The sequence below is a fragment of the Clavelina lepadiformis genome, chromosome 6, assembly GCF_947623445.1.
Source record: "Clavelina lepadiformis chromosome 6, kaClaLepa1.1, whole genome shotgun sequence".
NCBI lineage: Eukaryota > Metazoa > Chordata > Ascidiacea > Aplousobranchia > Clavelinidae > Clavelina > Clavelina lepadiformis.
Genome location: NC_135245.1, coordinates 8,777,213 through 8,799,106, shown reverse-complemented (window position 1 = coordinate 8,799,106; position 21,894 = coordinate 8,777,213). Strand labels below are relative to the sequence as shown.

General features: G+C 34.8%; 1 protein-coding gene across 4 annotated transcripts in view; it reads right to left on the bottom strand.

Annotated features, from left to right (window-relative positions):
* LOC143462849 (uncharacterized) overlaps positions 1-21,894 on the bottom strand; it is a 45,130-nt gene that overhangs the window by 9,656 nt on the left and 13,580 nt on the right. For 3 of the 4 annotated variants that reach the window (XM_076961149.1, XM_076961150.1, XM_076961152.1), the window contains 6 exons: positions 21,053-21,827; positions 18,933-19,124; positions 8,013-8,117; positions 7,720-7,914; positions 7,446-7,530; positions 6,952-7,248 (listed from right to left, as the gene is read on the bottom strand). In XM_076961149.1, the coding sequence (XP_076817264.1) occupies positions 6,952-7,248; positions 7,446-7,530; positions 7,720-7,914; positions 8,013-8,117; positions 18,933-19,124; positions 21,053-21,827 (1,649 nt within the window). The remainder of the gene's footprint in view (positions 1-6,951; positions 7,249-7,445; positions 7,531-7,719; positions 7,915-8,012; positions 8,118-18,932; positions 19,125-21,052; positions 21,828-21,894) is intronic. The other variant, XM_076961151.1, reaches the window with a different exon arrangement.

Below are 21,894 nucleotides of genomic sequence, written 5' to 3'. Positions count from 1 at the left end.
TAATCGCATATCGGTTAATCGCATACATCGGTTAATCGCATAGCATTGCATAATCCCAAACCATTCCCATTCACTTGTGAAGAAAATTCAACGGTTAATCGCATAATGGTTAATCGCATAAATCGGTTAATCGAATAGAAATTCTTGATTGATTTGTAGACTTGTATCACTTAACCGCATATTTCCTTTGATGAAGTGTTAAGTGGCACGTAAATGATTTGAACAATAAAGTAAAACTTCACGAAAAAAGGCCTTCTCTACAGTGATTATGAACTACAAAACTACGTTTCATTTAAGGATTGTTACGGATTGTTACATCACAATAGAACAACAAGACTAATTTTAATTTAAAGGATTGTTACGTCGCAAAGCGCAAACCACTGCAGAAACATAGAATACCTGTGCAGTACTGTACTGCAGCCTACGTATACGTTTTTTTTGTTTGTTTTTTTTCGTTTTTTCACGTGTCGAAATCGAAAAGAAGGAAGCTCACTTGTTGCGTCATAATGCAAGAATGCGTGCGCCGGTGTTTAAAAAAGAGAATAGCGGAGAAAATGTAGGAAACGCATACATCGGTTAATCGCATACATCGGTCAATCGCATAAAAAAGCTTGGCAAATTGACTATGCGATTAACCGATTTCGACTGTACAACAATGAACAAGTACAATGAACACATTAATGGTGAGAGTGATTGCTTGTCTCTAATGCCTGGGCGGGCAGTTGATTTGAGGGAATATGCTTGCCGGGGAAATTTCACTCACCTCTGGGCCTTTTGGTGGACTCATCCAATGGAATACTTTTGAGAACACTGGCAGGAGCAGATGAAGGGCAAAGCTATCGATTAAGTGCCATGCCATGGGCAAACCCCAACAATTTAACTCACTTTATACTCGCATTGTAACTGCGAGGCAGTGTTCTTTTCTATTTGCGTAACCTAGGCCGCCACTTACAGGAAATTCTTAATTAGCCCATAATTCACAACATTAATAAAAGCTGCACCATCAATGAAAAAACATTTGTTTCGTGAAAGCTGCTTTGTGGTAATCGTTTATCATTATTTTTCACACACAATAGTTAATTGTTTAAGTTCTGCACAGTTTAATTTCATCAGCCAATTGAAAACATACCATTAAATGTGACAACCATCACATTAGAAAACAGTGAACCATGGTGAAATTAATACAAACATCAGTCAACTACCATCATCTTAAATAATGGCCACTTGGTTTTGGCTACCATTTAATATGCATTAATGATTAATTAAAAATTCAGTTAATTTTGGCCCAGTGCCACTACTCTCACAGCACAAAGTTGGTTCGCAAACATTCTTCACACAAACAGAGATAGTGGTTCAATATCCAACTAAACTATAACAATACGTAAATTAATTTTTCAAGTACAGTGGAAGTCAAATAATAAATACTTCTGTCTATTAATTCAAATTTTCGTTGAGATAGATTTAATTTATTTGAAACACATTATACTATTTTACATAGAACGCAGTGTAAACTGATGCTGTGACACACATTAATTGTTATGTAAATCACAGTATAATAATAGTAACTCACAGTATAGTTACGCAAGTCATGTCAGTCAGTTGCTTATGCACAGAGGTGTGCAGTCGATACTTTGAAAGTATCGTCGGTAACGGTACCGGTATTCGGTACTAGTTCAAAAAAGTAGTTCAGTACTTTTTGTGTAAAAGATGCTGCTGCAAATGCAATGTTTGTCGCTATCATGGCCGGTAAAAGTTACTCCAGATCAAAATATATGTGGTGTTACTCGCTTGAGATTTCAATTGACATTTCTAGATTAATAAAGATGAACAGATGCTAAAATTGGTATTAAAGATTAAGTAACATACATTTTTGAACACATACTTTTTAAAATTATGAAATAATCACATAAAAATTACCGTGGACCGGGACTGACAAAAATTTTTTTGAATAAAGTAATTTGGCACATTCACTACTTTTTTCAAAAATAGCGATCGGTACTGAAAAAGTACCGCGTTACAGTAATTTGGTACTATAGTACAGCAGTACTGCTCACTTATGTTTGTACATCTTGCATGCTGTATAAATTAATCACGTAGGTTTAGCTACAACACACTAGTGTTGTATGTAAAGAACTACAAGTATGAATCTTACGTAAATCCATAATGGAGTAGCAGTTACAAACGTTTGGTATAAATTACACAGAGGAACAAAATTTTTGTTGCATTAATACTAACAATTGTCTTTAAACTGTGCTAATTGTCATAATTAGCCCTTATTCCTACGGAATTCGCGTGCAGATCTGATGATATTATAATGTTATTTGTGTTCTATTTTGTGTGTTTATCAACAAGCACCGTACTATATTTTTGCCCTACAATATTTAGTATACACGACTCAGTATTGATTACTTCCAAATTATGTCATTCGTACTACAGTGCTCAATGCGTTAGTTCTAAGATTGTCAGTACGATATTAGAGTCTGTAATTTGCATTCTTTTGAATGCAGATTGATTCTACGCTCTAATAACGGTAACCGACTCGTTGAGAACCAGTAATAAATAATTATTCAAGCAATGGCAGTTCGGTTCTGGTACTATGATGCTTAACTGGCTTAAAGGTTAATAAATGCGTTAACAATAGAGCTAGATTAGCGAACAATCCATCAAGCAATAATAAAAAACAGTTCACAACCCCAACAATACGCCTAGTTAGCAGAAAACAATATGAGTGTACCGTGCCGTTCTCAAAGGTACAGTGTTTTTGCAATTTCAAATTTTGCATTTTAGCAAATTTTGCATTTTTAACGCTAATTCCAATGAATTATCCAAATTATTTTAGGCTGTACACTTTGTAAGATGCTGAAAAAGTAGTCTTTTAACAATATCTCTATTTGCTTTCAAAGAAGAAAAGATTTGATACAAAAAAGATAAATAAACAGTGCGAAATACGATAAATTTAGTAGCATTTTCTCTAATTTTTAAATCCGAAAATCTTGCACTATGTGAAATTGTAAAAATTGTACACCACATATGTGAAATTCAGTTTAGGTTGCTAATTAAAAAAGTGCAGAAATTTGTGTTTGTAGCTTTTATGCTTGTAAATACTTTCAGTGCAGTCTCATTTGATGCTGCAGTGATATTGTATGAACATAAAGTTTCATGAAATCGCTGATTTTGTTCATCCTTTACAGCCCAAAGGTTATCTGAAAACGCATATAATGCTTCTGTTAAGTGCTAACTGGGAAAACCGAAAACCTTTGTCACTTCATTCATGTGAAATCATATACAGTGAGACCTCGTTAATCCGGACCACTTTATTTCGTCGAAAAATGTCGGTTTAGCGTGGTATCCGGATTATCGGAAAGTAAAAAATCAATCAATCTTGCAAATGCAGTACCGTGTTCAAAACGCAGTATGCACCTTACTCCAATTCTAAGTACCGAGTTTCTGGCTGGACAGCAACTAAAAGAAATTATATTTTTTGTATGATCCGACCCAGTGTCGAACCCCAGAACCACCGTATTAAAGACGAATGCTCTAAGCCAGAAGTGACGAACATTCGGCCGCAAATCGGTTTGACAACCTCTCTTGCATGGCGAAGCATTCCGGCGGGACCAGCAGTCTTGAACTTTCTTTGACCTGTTTCTAATCTTTGCGCAATGCGATATCAAAAGCTGATAGCACGATTGAGTTGCAGCAGTATGTCTTCAATAGATTGCCGCACTCAACCGATGTACTGTACGTATTTTTTTGCGACCGCGGAAGCGTTGTTTGTTACTGTTGATGAACAATTAATTTTTTCGTTTCTAAAATACTGTACATTATTTCATAGTATGACTAAAAACCTGTGCGGCTTACTCAGCTGTAACTGACAAAGTGGCTTGCCACAACGAATAGATCCGTCACCCCTGCTCTAATCACTAAGTTATCTCCGCGATCTTAATCCATTTTTATTTATCAAAATGCATCAATATCGCAAGATGGCAAGAACAGAAACTTAATGCGAAATCAAAACAAACAATTTATTACTTAAAAAAGTCTGTTATCTCACGTTACACGAGTGATTCTTTACTGAAAGATTGTATGTTCCTTTTCATAGCCCACGCACTGTCAAGATAATTTGTGACTTTCGGCAATGAAGAGTGTTGCTCAAAGAAATAAATCAAAGTAGAAATTGCAGATATGGCTTCGTTTGTTGTCACTGCACGAGGTGGACTTTCTGTCTCATCATGGTCACTTTCAGATTCACTGTCGCGTTGAGTGGGTGGGTTAACAATTTCAACAATGGCCTCATCGGATAAAACTTCGCCAGTACAAATCCCAGTATCAACGTCTAGCCAGTCGCAAACAGACATGAGATGTTCACTAGAGATTGTATGGAATCCTTGCATGTCTCTTTGGATTTCTTCAACCACTTCTGCCTCTGTCCCACATGCCGCCGATGTAATCTCAGCAGAAGAGGCCCTGGGAATGATGCCTGTATGCTCCCAACAGCTTTGAATTGTTTGCATCTTAACATAATTCCACGCCTCTCTGATCAAGTGCAGTGCTTCCCGAAGATTAATGGCCATTGGCTGATCATTTTCTATGGACTGCAAGAAATGTTTGGTCAATCCTTTTCGATAGTAAAGCTTGAAATTTCGAATTATCCCAGCATCATTTGGTTGAAGATGAGCCGTTGTATTTGGTGGTAAGAAATGCACCTGAACATTTTCTAAATCTTCTGGAACTTTGTGACTGGCAGCATTGTCAAGAAGAAGCAGAACTTTACGTTTTTGCTGTATCATACTTCGGTCAAAGTCTTTAAGCCAATCTGTAAATACCACACTTGTCATCCAAGCTTTACTGTTGTGTCTATATGTGACATACACGTTTGGATAAAAATCCTTTCCGAAACAGCGGGGCCTTTTTGCTCTTGCAATTAACAAAGGCTTTAGCTTATCTGATCCAGTTGCATTTGAACAAAGACCCACCGTTATCCGCTCTTTATTTTTCTTCTTCCCTTTTACTGCACCTGTAGCCAGTGTTGCATCTGGCTCCAAGCGATAAAACAACCCTGTCTCGTCCATATTATAGACGTTTTGTAAAGCATAGTTAGCAATGTTTTGTTGTAAATTTTCCCTACCGTTTGAAACTTCAACAACATCAGCTGCAGCAGATTCTCCGTGCACTTTTTGCAACGCTATTCCGTGTCGTTTCTTAAAACGATTCAACCAGCCATTTGAATAAGCAAAATCTTTAACACCGAGTTGTTCTCCAAAAGTTTTGGCTTTTTTTTAGCATGTCGCATGTAATCGGGAGATTTCCTGAACGGACATCTGTAAACCACAGAAAAATAGCGGATTCTAACTCTGGTTCCTTGCAGTGCCTAGCTCTTGTAAGGCTTTTACGCTTGATGTCATCTGATGATAACCATTTTCCCTTTTGTTTAAGAATGTCAGAAATTGTTGACCTTCCTACATTTATTCCCCATTTTAAGTTGAAATGCTGTCTAACCTCATTTTGCGTTGCCTTTTTATGATCCCGCTGGTATTGGCAGATCTGCTGCTTCTTTTCAGTTGATATTTCAATTCTTGTATGTTTAGATGGTGGCTCTGATGAAGGCATACTGAATAGCACAGCTAAATCTTTTTACAAAGCGCAATGCTGTACAGTACTGTACTTTTGAATCAATAAAGACCGCAACGTTATTATGCGTAGATAACCGGCTATTGTTTTGTCAACTAACTACATAGTGTATTAGGACAATCGTGAATTATTTTCGCTTAACTGTTAATAATCCGGTTTATCGGATTTTATTGATATTGATTTAGCACATTTGTTTCAAAACTTTTGTGTCGGAGTCGGACAGCGGGGTTTCCGGATTAAAGGGGTAAAATGCATAGGAAGAAATCCGTTCCCGGCAGTTTTGTGTCGGATAGCGGGGATTCCGGTTCATCGGGGTCCGGATTAACAAGGACTCACTGTACCCGTAATCACTAAAATCAGATATTGTTGGCTCCAGGGCAGAGTGGTTAAAGTGCTAAGCTCGCAATAAATGCAGCCTGAGTTTCGTGTTCGACACCCAGTGGTATTTACATCATTTGCTCCTGTTAATTGGACCTGTTCTACATTTGGGCAACACAATGTAAAATGTCAAAACACCAAATCAAAGATGTGTGCTGTAGAATCTAGCACAAAAAGCTGGCTCAATTACCAGGGCTCGAGAAATAGGAAAATCATCAGCAAGTTCAAGTTGTACCAAGGTTTCCTGAAACCGAGAATAAAGTTTGTCATACTATATCATACAACTACAAAAGCAATGTTTTTTTGGTAAAGATACTTGTGTTATTTTAGTTAGTACTTTGTGACATGTTTTTAACAAGAAAACAACCAAATATAATCTTGTGTTAATGTGCAATGGCTGCATACTTTGTAGCTAGTCACAACGGAAGAAAACTTGAATTACATTTGGTGATGGAAAAAATAAAACAAAAAATGTTTGGATTGCTAGCAACAAATGACGATTGCATTAATGTGTGCCAACCCCTTTCACTGTACAGAAAATGTTGGATGGTATGACAATGTAATCAATCTCAAGCCACAAGAAAATTTTTTTGCAAATTGTATCCAGTACAGCGACACATTCAGCAAGTATAACCTCCTTACCTTGACCACAAATAGCTCACTCATTTGGAATGGCAGTGACAAACAATACCTTTTTGGAGAATAAAGGCTTACAACAATCACAAACACTGCACAATGTTTTCTATAAAAGCCAGTAATAATAAAATGATGGTTTAGTATCATTTACAAAGAGATGAAATTACTTTGCAATAAAAAAATGATGTCATCAGCAAAAGTGCAGACATAAACATTTTTCATTTAGTAAATAAATATGTAATTTCTGTATTCATTGTTCTGGTTACAACATTATGGTACTGAAAACGATATCATATTTTATCATGTTACCAGCTTGTTTATGTGATTCCAAATGTCCATCTGGAAAATCCTTTGAAACATTTTTTAAAACATCAGCAGATTTGATATGAGGTTGTTTGATTTGAACATTTAAATTAACATCAGGATAGAAACCTTCCTCATCACAAACAGCAACAAGAGTAGGCAGCATCATGTTTGATGAAATGCTTTTGTTGCTGTCAGATTGATCACTTTCTGAAATTTCTAAATTGTTTGCTGTACCAATTTTTGCAGTTTCATGTGAATTTTTTTGGGTGTCATCAAAAGCATTTGACCATTTATGATTATCTGTCCGTGTATAGAATCAGAAATTAGATTAATTATAAACATGAACCAAACTAAGTTTTACAAACTAAGTTTTACAAACACAGTACAAATATATTGAGGTAAAAGTGGACAAAATCTTTTATTGCTTCATTAGAATAAATTTAACAGTATAACACAGAAATATAGATTTCATAATGGCATGTAAAAAGCGTTTGTACCTCTTTTAAACAAAATTCGTTTTCTTGTTTCATCAGCATCATCAATCAAACCATTAACGAATTTTTTCTTTTTCTCGTTATCCAACTGTGAAAAAGTAAACTTTAGAAATAGGAGTAACAAGTATTGCCTTAATTATAAGCAACGGCTACTCATTGCTTTGTTCCTCTGATTGGGACATCTTTGCACGAGGGGCTTATAAACAAACGTGAATTTTCATCACTTTTGCATCATCATCGTCACGCACAATACCATGTTAGTAAAATGTTTTTTCACCTCTGGCAAGCAGAATGGTAGGTTGATCAGCTTCTTTAGATATTCATGTCCACTAACATTAGCTTTCGGTAAAGTAGATCCATAAGATTGATCAATACACTTCACAACTATTCTTGAGTCAACTGCTATTAAGCATACAAATGGTGAAGATCCATCACTTAATAGAATGTTTACTGCTTCCAAAACTGATTTTACCTTTAAAACATATCACATAGCATTAAATTGGATGAGGGTTTTCTAATCTTAGCAATACAAATCAAGCAGCACAGCTACAGGTCTTTGACTATACATACTTTATCCAGTGGAACTCTATCCAAATCATCGATTGTGATAATCACTTTATACCGCTTTTTATAACAAAATTCCACACATTTTATCAGCTTTGAAATAAACATCACCTAAACGTCAGCAAAGAAAAACTTTAATTATTTGCATTTACCGTACCTAACCAAAACAACCATTTATCCAACTGTTTTTACAGGGTTTGACTTTAAACAGTACGCTCAATAAACATTTACACTTCATTATGCCTCTCGATATAATAATTAATGATGGTTTTTTCTAAAAACTAGATAAAATATACTGTACTAAGTTTGTTTTTATGTTAAGTTAAGTTATGTTAAGTTAAAAACAGCAAAAAATAACGGAGGTAAATGGCTTTACATCAATTTATATAAAGTTGATCGCATATATATATCACATGTTAGCTTTTGATCGTTTTTCAATTTTTTATCGAAAACCGACATAATACAAATATAAAACTTTTTTTCCAACATTTGAAGATTAGCCTCTTCAAAGTGGGCTATCATCAAGGCTCTTGATTGATGTGTATCCAATTTTGTTACACATTTTATGGTACGTTACCTAGTTTTTATTACTAGTTAGTTCAGTAGTAAAGGAGGCAGTCTGCTGCATGAGCATATCACCTGCATACTACTTAACAATGTAGAGCTGGAACGTCAAACTCAAATCACATTTCATTCATTCATTTTATTTTTTCGCCCAAAGCATAGTGGGGACAAAAAATCAAGCCAGTTGTTATACATCAGTGAAGGAGAAGAAGTGACGAAACCTGAAAGGCCTGAAGCATGCTCAAAAATAGCAACTAGCATAGTACTACTAAACCCACAGTTATACAAAATATAAATTAAAAAACGCTAGGCTGAGCAGGTGATATGTCTAAGGCAAGGGTGTCAAAGAATGTTTTCACTGATAGCCATGTACAAAATATTTTATCATCGGCCAGGCCAGACATTACGTGTGAATATCGCTGCTTTGCCTATAGCCCGAAAATTGGGAAGATGTAATCAACAACACTTTTGGTGGCCCGTTGTAATGTAACTTTGGCAAGCTTACAACCACTTACTGAAAGTTAACAATTAAAAAAACAAGTAAACAAAAAATAATAACTATAAAAAATAATAAAGCTTAAAAACGCTTAAAGAACACATGAAAATAATAATGGCAATAACCTGCTGAAAACAACTAGTATGACCAATAAACCCAAAGCTGAAAAACATAACTTAAAAAAGTCAATTTAAGCAGATGGTGTGTTTCACATAGCTTAAAATTGCTTTAATAACGCATGGAATCATCAGCGGATGGGAAAAGAAAGCTATCACAAAAAGCATCCCAAGTCAAACACCAGCTTTTAGGGTTGGTGTTAACAATACATTTCTACTTGGATCATGCTATGGTACATGACTTCATATTATACCAGTTACAAGCATTAAGAAATACATAGTCATTGTCGAACAATTACTAATACACCTTACAATAAGAATTTGCAAGATATGTTTCTGAGAGAACAAGGCCACGAGAACTTCGCCTTTTAAAGGCAAACTAATGAAAAAAGCAAGTTATTTGTAAAGTAGTTCTGGAGCCAATCCTAGTCCCAATGAGATCATTTTAATTTGCTCAATCTCAAAGAAAAACAAACAAACCAGAGAGCTTACGAGCTTGGAGCTTGATAACATGTGCTCTTATAATTGTTTAAAACTTCAATTGACATGTAAACTTTAAAATGTCAGTGTTTGGAAAATTATATGATAGAAAACACCTTAATGATAGGAAACACATAGAAAATACAGCTGTAGTACCATAGTTATAACAAGAAGGTAAATAGGTAATAAGTAAAGGAATTAAACTGTTTAAGCAAAGGCCAGGAATGTTTATTGCTAATTTTAACTTATTTTGATTAGGGCGATTAATTTTTGACTTGTCAAAAAATCAAAAATTTGTCATACTTACAGCATTAGGTCAAAAAATGTCAAAATTGTTTACAAAGTCAAAATTTTTTACCAAGTCAAAATTGTTTACAAACTTCATTTTCGTGGTGTCTTAGAGGTTGCACTGTAGGTGAACTTGTCATTTTACATTGTACACCTTGTAGCCTACTTTATACTGTTGTAAATGGCCTATTGTCTAATTATTGAGAATCATCTGTTGTTTCGATTTTGCTTTAGATAGTTCAATAACTTCATGTATCTTTAGTTTAGACCAGGGGTCGGCAACCTTTTGCTAGTCACGGGCCAAATGTCGAGCGTACAACTCTTTGGCGGGCCGGAATTTTCATTAATACTATAATTCACACTCATTTGAGTATATTACGCCACATTGCTGCAATCTCAATCACACCAATCACAAAAAGAACAAAATTTATGTATTCACACTTCAACAACACAGCATTAATGAGACACTTGATGCTGCTTGCTTTGTGAAAGTTTTTCAACATCTGGTGACAAGTCAAATGAAGCAAGAACCAGAACATTTTCTAAATGGGCGTCAGAAATTCGGGATCTTAGCTTGCTCTTCGTGAATTTCATTGATGAAAACATTTGTTCACATGTGTACGTGCTACCAAACATCGACGCCATTTCTTTTGCATTGTTGGTCAAGCTGGGATAAAGACCACTTTCAAGAAGGTACTTTTTGTAAAAGTCAAGCAGCGATATGCCCTTTGTATGAAATTTTGCCTTCAATTCGTCACTGCATTGCATTTCAATAAGGTCCATTTAAAATTTTTCGGGAATGGTATTGGCGTCCACATCAAAGGGATTACTGATATGCCTGAATTTGTTTTGTAGAGAACGAATGTCGGCAAAGCGTGAGTATAAATTAAGTATTTCTAAAAGTGACACATTTCTAGAAATTCTTCTTGTTACGCCGTGCCCCCGCTGTGCGGGAAACCAGCTGACCGCGAGAAGGGAACGAAAGAGAATAGTTATTCAAGTTATTGGTGCGTAAATGAGTACTCTACAGACAATCTCGTACTGATTACATCATTACGAGATACTAGTCTACCGCCTTCTCACCAGTTTTATGGCGTAACAATAGACTAGTTACTAGTACGACGTACTTATGGCGTAACAATACCACAATTTTTTCAAACAATGCTAACACTACAGTTTGAAACTCAATAAGACACGGAGGGCCGTATTCTTGTGATAACTAATTAATATGTCTCGGGCCGGACAATTTTGCATGGCGGGCCGGATCCGGCCCGCGGGCCGTAGGTTGCCGACCCCTGGTTTAGACAAATGTATTGAACATTTTTGTTGTGTCTTAGTTGCAGTTTTTTTGGCAGTGATTTGTAATTAGCTCATTTCCTTTTTCAGAATAGGTTAGTCTGTTTTCACATTTTTGCCTTTATTTACTACAATAAATTTTAACTTTTATTACAATAATGCGTAAATTAACTACTTGAGTTTTTGAAATGTCAAAATTTGTCAAAAAAAAAGTTTTTTAATGTCAAAATTTGTCAAAATGTTCAATTTTTAGGTCAAAAACTTTCGTTTTTTAGGTCAAAAAATAATCGCCCTAATTATAATTGATAGTCAAAAGTTTCAGTAAATTATACAAAGTGTGAATCCAAATTTGCTCAAATGAGTGTTATACAACTAGATGATACTGTGGCGCTTTGCACCTGAGCGATGCCTTTGTTTTTATGAATTATGGGAAAGTCATTGAAAGGTAATGTGACATATACATGTAACTAATTTATTAATTATTTATTTATTATTCTTCTTGTGAGAAATCGCTGGAGTTGGTTTTACGGGAAACACATAGAGGTGGGCAGTCGGTACTTTGAAAGTACTGGCAAAAAAAGTACCGGCGGTTTACCGTTCGGTACTACTTTTAAAAAGTAGTTTGGTACTTTGTCGGTACTCGGCACCGATACTTTTTTTTGTAAAAGATGCTACTGCAATTGCAATTTTTTCCGCTACTATGCCCTCCTAAAGGATACTCCAGGTCAAATGGTATGTGACGTTATTTTAAAAACATACTTGATAAAATTTTGAAATCATCATATGAAAAGTACCGAGTACTGGAACCAATGGAAATTTCTTGAAAAAAAATAATGCGGTACAGAGATTCGGTACTTTTTTTGAAAAGTAGCTACAGTACTGGTATCGAAAAAGTACCGCCTGCAGTACAGTAATTCGGTACTGCCCTCCTGTGGCAACAGACATGGTTTGGAGAACTTGTGAAGATGTAACAATATCATATTTCCAAACAAGTTAGCCCTATAACATGTGGTCTTTTTGCAGAATTATGACACCATTTTGTCGAACGCAACCAGGTATTCTTACAATGCTTATAAATATGCTGTTATGGTTATTCTTTATTCTGTACTATTAGCAAACTAATATAGTTAACTTCGCTTTATTTAGCCTTCGGATATTCTACGCAAACACTTTATTTATAGAAAAGTTCCAAGAACGGAACAAAAGTAATCATGGCAATCATAATTCACTTGTTCATTTTGAAAAACTTTTGTTCAGTTTGGTCAATGATGATTCTACTGTTTTAAAAGAGCCCTTTTGCATATTATTCAGAAGTATACCAAACTGTTGCAATTAATACAACCACAGCAGGGATATTCATAATACTATTTTATTACACACAAAAAAGCACTAACATGTTTTGGGTTTTTTAATGGTTCATCTTCTTAGTGAAGTAAAGTGATCCAGGAATTATAGTTCATAGTTTACTATAAAGACGAGAAAAAAGAAAAAAAAATTGATATAATTTGCGATAAAAGCATGGTTTTGTAATGGCAATATTATACTTTTTATTTGATTCGTACTGTCTATCTTTTAGTGCACTTGTGGGCATCAATATTGTGCTCTCTCTTGGCCACTCAATATTGTGCTCGCTTTGCACAGTTAATGGATAAAAATAAGCAATACAAAAAAATTGCACGATAAAGTGTAAAGCCAACACACACATCAGTATAACAGCATGACCATATTATATGGCGCAAAATGGATAAATAAGACAATAATGATTAAACCTTGTATTTATGCAAAATCATTAGCTGCATGGGAATGGCCATACAATATGTAATGAGAAGGCGGAAAGTGAAAAAATATTTTAACCATAAATTGTACATAACTTTTTAAAGGAAAGACGATCAATTTTTAAATGCTTGTTTATTGAGTATGGGATTGAGTTGCTTAATTAAACGGGCTTCTTGAATTTTGTTTTTGCAGACACTTTCGCATGATTTTAGTATTTTAAAATTAATTACGGTGATGTTTGCTTTTCTGCATCTCGTGCATTTTTTGGTATGGTCTTTTATGGCAGATTTGGTGTAGTCTGGTGACATACCGATTTCGAAGTTAAACATTGGAAAACCAATATACTGGTCATTTTACAGATGCATCAAACGAAGTTTTGTATAACTTTTAACCTTTGTTGGAATGGGTTTTCCGCCTTTCATTAGCTCTCTTAACAAAGACTGTTTACTAGCATCTAAAAAGCACTCAAGTATATATACTGGTGTATTATATAACAATGTGTATAATAACAAATTATCACACCGGGTCTAATTTTGTCTGTCTTACTTCGTTTTTGGATACGTGGTAATTTAACACAGTTCTTTATGCTGCACAGTGTTATCACTTTAGTCTGGTAGTTCTGTACATGTCACAGTCTTACATTACCTCTATACATTGCATCGCATTGTACTGTATTTGACATGAAAGTCTCTAGTGAAATGCCAATACGAGCAGCTGAGATACTTTGTTTGGTGAAAAATTTAACCGCATTTCTGCTGAGGCATTGTTCATATTAAAGCGATCGCTTTGAAACATGATCAACAAATCAGCCAAGTGAGACACTTCAAAGCGACAATGTTAAACCATGACATTGATCTGATTCTTTTCATATTATATTATTATAATGCAAGATATTGATCAATTGGTGTAGTTGCAATGACTTTCATCAGTATTGAAAATGTAACAAAACCTAACATAAAAGTAGGCTACGAATGCAACAACGTTAATAATGGAAGTTGAATGTCAGCCAAAAAGCATGTCAATTACCGGTATGTCAACGCTGATGTTTAACATACCAACAGACTTGAACAATTACTTTGAGTGTAAAATTTTTTAATTTAATTTGTTTCAAGATGATCATGTGTGGTCTGTTTATCGCACAGAATTTGGTCAAATGGACATAAATTTTGTTTTCCAGATTTTTGGTCGGGTATATAAGCCAGTTTTTTTGGCCCAATATTTTCATCAAAAAAGACACATTACACAACACTAGGGTTAGTTCGGATATCAATAATATTTACTTGCTGGATATTTCTGTTTTACTTAACCGATTAATCGGATAATTAACGGTAAGCACAAAGCAACCTTATTATCCTAATTACTAGTAAAACATATGTGTCTATTGTAACGTTTAAGTGTGACGTTGTTTATCATGAAAAAACAAATACATGTCCAAAATTTCACAAAATCTTAAATGTTTATTTAGTATTTTTGTTTTATTATAATTTATTTTTAAACTGAGTAAATTCAGAAGGGTGAAATTGATCTCAAACAGCTTTCTTTAGAAAACCGCCCAGTCCTCACCTTCCTATGCATCCATTAAAGTGTTAATCTCCTCAGGTTAACTTATAATTCTACTTGCGCATTTTGATCGATTTGTATGTTGTTTTTGGCTTAATAGAAAGAATTTTTTCAACATTTAACATTTTGTAAATAATAGAGGACAAATAGCTGTGAACTAGGTTTTGAATTAAATTCAGCATGGAGTCAAACACCACTTCTGTTCTGCTAAGCTGCCCGTTTCTGAAAACAAAGGAGTTTAAAACTTATTTAAACAATCAAACAATCGCACTAACGATGTTATGCACCTGTTATCCAGTTAACCGAGCAAATTTTTTCTGGATACCAGATAGCTAAAATTCCCTCGGTTAATCGATACACGTATAGTGAAAATTACTCAAGATTTGTTAGAGAAGTCAAGGTCGAATTTCTTTTTTATGAAATTACAGAGTTGATTGCAGAAATCATATTATGCATTGCCGATAAACGGTATTTTTGTTAATGGCAACTTGGTTTTCTCATCAGTTTTGATGATTTCGGTTGGTTCATTTTGTGAAGTTTCATTAACATTTTTTATGGAAACAAATTCTTGTACGATTTTGTCAACAACTCATACAGGTAGTGGTTATGGAAAAACATATTCCTGAATTCCTGAGTTTATTAATATTATACTGGAAAAGTCTAGGGCTGGAGCAAATTGACCAAGGTCTACTAGCTGAGAAGAGTATTAAGCCTTTTTTAAAATTAGTTGGGTGTGACTGCATCACAATGTAGTAAAACTCCGCTGTGTGATGGTTTTCTGCATACCTTGAATTTAAGCGTGTAAGCGTCCGCAATTCTAATTTCTTTGTCATGGAAAGCAAAAGTGTCAGTGGCACTTTCCATGGTGAATTTTATATTGGGATGTTAAGTGTTAAGGAGTTTGAAAAATGTCTAGGCCTTCTTTGGTTTCGGAAAGCAGAAAAAGTGTCATCCACGTTTCTTAAATGCATCTTTTACTTTATTTAACAGCTCATTTCTATATTGGCCAGAAATAAATTTGCTAACACGAGGTAGAGTGGGTTGCCCAAAGATACTCCATCGGTTTGTTTGTAAAGAACTTCTTTATGAAAAAATATGCCTCTTGTGGCAATTCTGAATAAATATATAAAAACGTTTTTACCAAATGGTGATGTTATTGTTGCCTATTTGCTATATACAAAATTAGCGATGATTTTAATGTTTCTTTGAGGGGAACATTGGTAAAAAGTGAAAAGAATCCTTTGGAAATATTTATCATATAAAAACCATAAAGATATTGGGTCTTATGTAACTTACTAGATATTTAGCTAATTTTTATTCATTCGGAAGGTGAACGACAGAATGCCTACATGATGCTGAACTGAATTTCTTTTGTACCTTAGTGCCCAAACCCTTTACCCACTATTCTCCTTCACCTTTTAACACTAAATTGCTTATCAACGCTTTAATACTGAATATGTTAGCATTTTGAGTGATTGTGCTCTATCAATGTTATTGTATAACTGGAAGCAAGACAAGCCAACTTCGCTGGATCTTCTCTTCTAAATATAGTAACATTAGGGGAGACTGTGGGTGGTTCAGACGGTTAATATAGCCCAGATTTTTCTTGAACTATGCAGAAAGTTGATAATCCTTATGTTGTTGTAAACGATAGAACGGCCTTGCCAAGAACAGGTCAAAGTATTGTTTGTTTCAGAAACCAAATGTGCCCATAAGAAGCCTAATTTTTGCAGTCATCAAGTGTTGTAGGTCGTCCCAGGACCGGGGTAGCTGGTGTCATCGCATACAGTATTTTTTACAGACGTTTTTACAAACGTTTATAGCGTATTTACAGATGTTTATTTAACAAATTACATATTTTCTTTTAGAGTAAAGGGAACAATGTCTCTAGACACATCATCAGCTAAGTTCGTTGTTTCGGACGTCAAATATTCGTAACTGGATGAACTTTCGCTCAAATTTTTTGTTTTGCTTGCCTTCTCCTTTTTTGGTAGTGTTTTGTTTTGTATTCTTTTCCTCTTCCTAACTTTTTTATCAGGTGTGTCAGTAGCAATTAAGGATCGACTCGACCACTTTCCCTTCCTTTTCTTGAAGCCTGTTTTCGTGGTAGAGTTTTTGGATAGGGTCTTACGAATTTTGGCGTAATGTTGGTATTAGATCAGGAGACGTTGGATGTTTCTGAAAGCTGCTCGCTATTTGGGTTTAAATCAAACTCCTGTTCTTTGATGGAACCCGTAGAAGCCTCTTTTTGAACTTCAGCAGCTTCTTCTAGCAACAAATTTTCCGCTAGTGATCGATTGATTTTCAAATTGAGGACCAGGACGGTTGGAAATAAAAGAGCACAAGAAGTTGTTGTCTGAAAATATGTTCTGATCAAAACAAAAGATGCCGGTGGAAAAAAATACCCGATTTAATGTTCACAGATGTCATGGCTCAGTTCCAAGCTTGCATGGCTATCTGCGGAAGATCATATGTTGGGATGCGTTAATCTGGGTGAGCAATCATCAATGCCTTGATGCAGAAAGGTTTTAAATGGGCCAAATATTGTTTTGTCAAGTGATTAAAGTTTGTTAGAGGTATGTGGAGGCAGTGTTTACAAAACTATCCTGTTGTTTTTGGCATAGTGAACTCCTTCATTGTTCAAATATGACTCATGGTTGTCCATAACGAGTAATGCCTTGTTGTCATGAGAGCATTTGGTAATTGGAAACATCCAAATTGGTGATAACGCTACTCTGATGGCACCAACGATGCCAACTTGAGTCACAAGTTCTCCTTTTTCTCTAAGTGTCACTTGGCCAACTTGGCTTGTTTCTCATTGATAAACAACTTTGGGGAGTTTGGTAACGGAGAAAATTAAATTATAACATTCTGTATAAACGCAGTCAATATATAACTACCTCGTCTACATCGTAAATTTCTGATGACTTGAAATGATATCTTTCATACAGCTCAAGAAGGTTATTTGAAAATGCACTACATTGGTTCTGTTAAAGCTCGTCATCCAGGCTAAAGAAGTAGCTTTTGTTTTTTGTTTCATAAAGCCAGAAAACCAGTCTCTACAGCCATCTGGTATAATTGCACACTCATATGGCGGCTCAATGAGTGGCTTTAGGCAACAGGGTGTAAAAAATTTTAGAGCAATTCAAAAGATAATCTACAGAAGTTGTTTCCATCTTCGCTGAAAAGACTTGTTGCTGCCTAAATTTTAGAGAATTGAATACAAAAGCCACCATTGTTTCTTTGGCATTGCACGTAGTCAGAAAGAGTGGACTTGTTTACTCCGTATTCATTGGCACTCTTTCTGTAAGAGTACCCTTTTTCAACTACTGTCAAAACAGCTAACATCATTCTTTCAGAAGAAGCATAATCAGAATTTTTTTTCATTCATAATTTCTGACTTTAATTTCTGTAAAATAGATCTACTACCTGAAAACAGATTAATGGAGGCTTTGATTTACATCGGGATACCTCAGACGCATTGTCCGAAGTAGCCCTGACCACGTGCCAAAATGTAAATAAATATGGCCACCTGATCAACTACTTGGCAGATTTATCAGTTGCGTATCTAAATATTGCTTTTTAACTACAACCTCAACTAATGCAAAGTTTGTTTTCGTTAACTACAACTGATTTAGGATCTTACACATGCAATCATGAAATCTAGATTTTATTGAAAAATTTACTTTTTCGATCATAATTTTCAAAGTAAAGCCGCCATGCTGGCAAACTTCTTGCTGATTTAAAATGAAGGTATAAAAGTCTAGCCCAATGAAATAACAATGCTCTATTGTAACGTCAATTGTGAGATGCCCCTGTGACCAAGGTATACCCAATGTTATAAAAATTGTTGTTTTTTGTATCTTAAATATTTTTATTGCGGGTAAATATTCTATTGTGAAGGCTGAAGGTCACTGCTCTGGTCTTTTATATTTCTTACCTGATATGGTATGGTACCTACTACCATTTTACCATATAACCATGAACACAGGCACATTAGCACCTTGAAGCACATTATTAAATCAGACAAGCTTGTTTTTCTGCTTAATTTGGACAAAATCAGCCAGGACCAAAGTGGCCAGATAAATCAGATTAAACTCTTCCAAAATTTATCTCTAAAACCAATTTTTAAAAGATGGTTAATTTTTCATATTGTTTAATTTGATACTAATAGACTTAAACGTTTTCTCATCACTAGATTTACTATTTAAAAAAAAAAAAGAATGAAAAAAAAAAAAAAAAAATCTGATACATGCAATTTTAAACTTTTGGGATATACCGTACTCGAATTGCTTCACTACTGAACTTTGAAAACACAGAAACACTCACAAGTAATAAAATCAGACTTACTTCTGTCTTTACTTTATTCATGAAACCTAACTCGGCAGCCAAATTTTCTTTTGTTCCCTTCAATGCCCTATTGATACGAGTATGTTGGGAATGCATCATTGCCCAAAAAAATTTGATAATAACAAATGATGCAGCTAAAGTTGCAGGCATCCAAGCTGCAATTTGCACTGCTACGGGCACAGTTCGAGGTGTCTGTGGGAATAAAACATCAACATAAATGAAAAACATAAACGATTTCATGTCAATTTAACCCACGGATGATTAAATACAGACCGAATAAACCAAAGACGGGGGCTGATACAGCCAGGGTGTTCAGATGTTGCAACACCACCACCTTTGGCAGTTAAAATAAGTTTTGCACTGCTTAAAAGTTTATTTATTACTCTGTTTCAATACTAGCATGTAACACAACACATTTTCTAAAAAATTTTTATGACAAGAGGTAAGCATTTTCCTTCTCTAATCGTTCATCAACTTTGGCTCTGCCAATTGCACATTTTTTTCTCTACGTTTCTTTGAAATACTTGCATCTGGTTCAAGTGCAGTCCAGCAGAAAATTAAGTCGCATTGATGCTATCAACAACGCTTGGCGGGAGTGCGGTTAAAATTTTCCTACACAAAGCATGTCAGTGGCCCTTGTTGGCTTCTACACATTTTGCCATACTGGTATGTGGTTAGTAGTTATCATGGTTATCTCATTTAATTTAATTATTAAAATATGTCTATTTCTGCACTCATTGTATATACTGATTACAATTATATCATTTTGGTATACAGTAATAATCTTAATTTTGATACTGCACAAGCCCAGAAAATTTCATAAAATCGTCTATCTAATTCACTGCCCACGATTAATTAATAGGTACTAGAGCAAAAGTTCATTAGTTTTTCTCAGCTGAAAACTTCGCTTGATAGTATCCAAAGCAGCCATCTCTTTGTTTTCATTGCCCATTTGTAAACAAAAGAAACTACCCTAGACATGTCCATATACCGTGTTGTTTCACTATAACAAGCAGTGTTTTAATTGAGCTGACAAACAAGAGAGGCAACATACACAGTTTGTGTCATTGTCACTCATGTCGTCATGGCTAAGCTAAAAAAACGACTTATTAACACAATAGAGAAAAACTGCTCAAATATAAATAACGCATACAGTACAACAATATATGTGGACTTCTTTATTTCATTGTATTTTCTGCAAATAAGATTTTCTTATACAAGTTCCCTGAAGTTAGATGATTTCTGGTTTTATCTATGGCACAATACAGATATAGACTTGCACTTAAATACGCTTGTGTACACTGAAGTAATGTTTGAGTTATCTAGGTATTATTAACGAACGCATTCCTTTCTTTGTAAAAGTTTTAATGAGCAACGAGCATCCAACCAATGAAAGTACCCCTGGTAACGAACAACTCTTGTCGATCTGTATGCGGTCTTATACTTTGGGTAATTTAACAAGGAAAGCAAACAGTGGAATGAGTGGAATAATTTAGTCTGCTAAAAAAAGTGCATATAATTTTAGCTTACTAAATACACTATGGATGATGATATGAAAGAAAATAAACCAGCAGAAAAATAAAAGCAAAATTTCATTTTTTTGAAGAAACCACATTTTCAAAACGTCAGAAAAACGGAACACCTGCCTTAAAAATTTTCAAGATGATCTGTTCATGACCTAAGACAACCCAACCAATGTTGATAGGTTGAATTTATATATCTTGAGTTTAAGTGTCTGTTGATTGAATTGCCCTAAGTAAAATCATCTGACCACTCACATAAACATATATATGGTAGATTATGGTTTACACTTTTATATAGGCCCAGTTAAATTTTGAACAACAGAGTCATTGAAGAGGCATCAAGCATATGGTTCCAATCCCATACCAATTATTATTGATCATAAAAATAAAACGTAGCTTGAAATGATTAATGAAACAAGCAAGCTTCTACTAAAGTAAAAACGTTTAACCAGATAAATGAGACAATTCACATTAAATTGAGTCTAGATCTATTGCCAGCAACTTTTATTGGAATTTTCAATTTCAAATTTAACAGGATAAACAATAAATAGATTCATTCCTCAGTTTATAAATGTTACATGATATCTACATCCTTACCCTGAAAACATCAAGTTGAAGAGATTCTGCAACTGAATAAGTAAGGAAAGGAATTGTCAAGCCTGAAAAGAAGATCAATATCCACCAGAATAAAACTGGAAACTTGCAAGTAGTTTTTGGATACTTTGCAAAGTGTTTAAAGAAGCTGACATCTTCCTTCTCTTGCTGCGACGATTCATCAAAGCATTTTTTATTTGAAATCAACCGCTCTTGGTCTGAAATTTCTAAATTAAGTTTGCTTTTTTTTCTTTCAGTGTATTCATCCTTATTGCTATCGACAACATGCTTGAAACTATCGATGTTTTGTCTTTTTTCTATCAAATAAGCAGGATCATGGTAAAGAACTTCAATCCTCTTCAAATTCAGGTCTTCTTTTGCATTGTAAGCACTGGAAGAAGAACTGTAATGCACCACCCACCATTGTTTGAATCTGTTTTCAGATTTTGTGTGTAAAACACGAGCCCGCTTTTCTTTTTTTGCAGAATTTCTTTTCCAGGTAACATATTCTTCACAAGAACACACCACTCCATAATCTAGCATAATAGAAATAACATCTTCTCTAGACATGCTGGTCAGTTTAACAAAAACGACTGTAGGTTGTTCTTTTGCATTAAATTTGTTTATTGGCACTGCTTCAACAGTTAACATTCGAATCAACCGTGTAGGTATGCTCCCAAATTCAGCTTCAACTGCATCGATTAGATTAGTTATAATTCCAGCCCATAGAGTGTCACAACCAGCACATTCCCAGGCATTGAAATTGACAAATATGTACCTAAATAACATATCCAGAAATAACTTCATTTAAAAAATTAACCAATATCTAACGTAAGAAAGTCTTA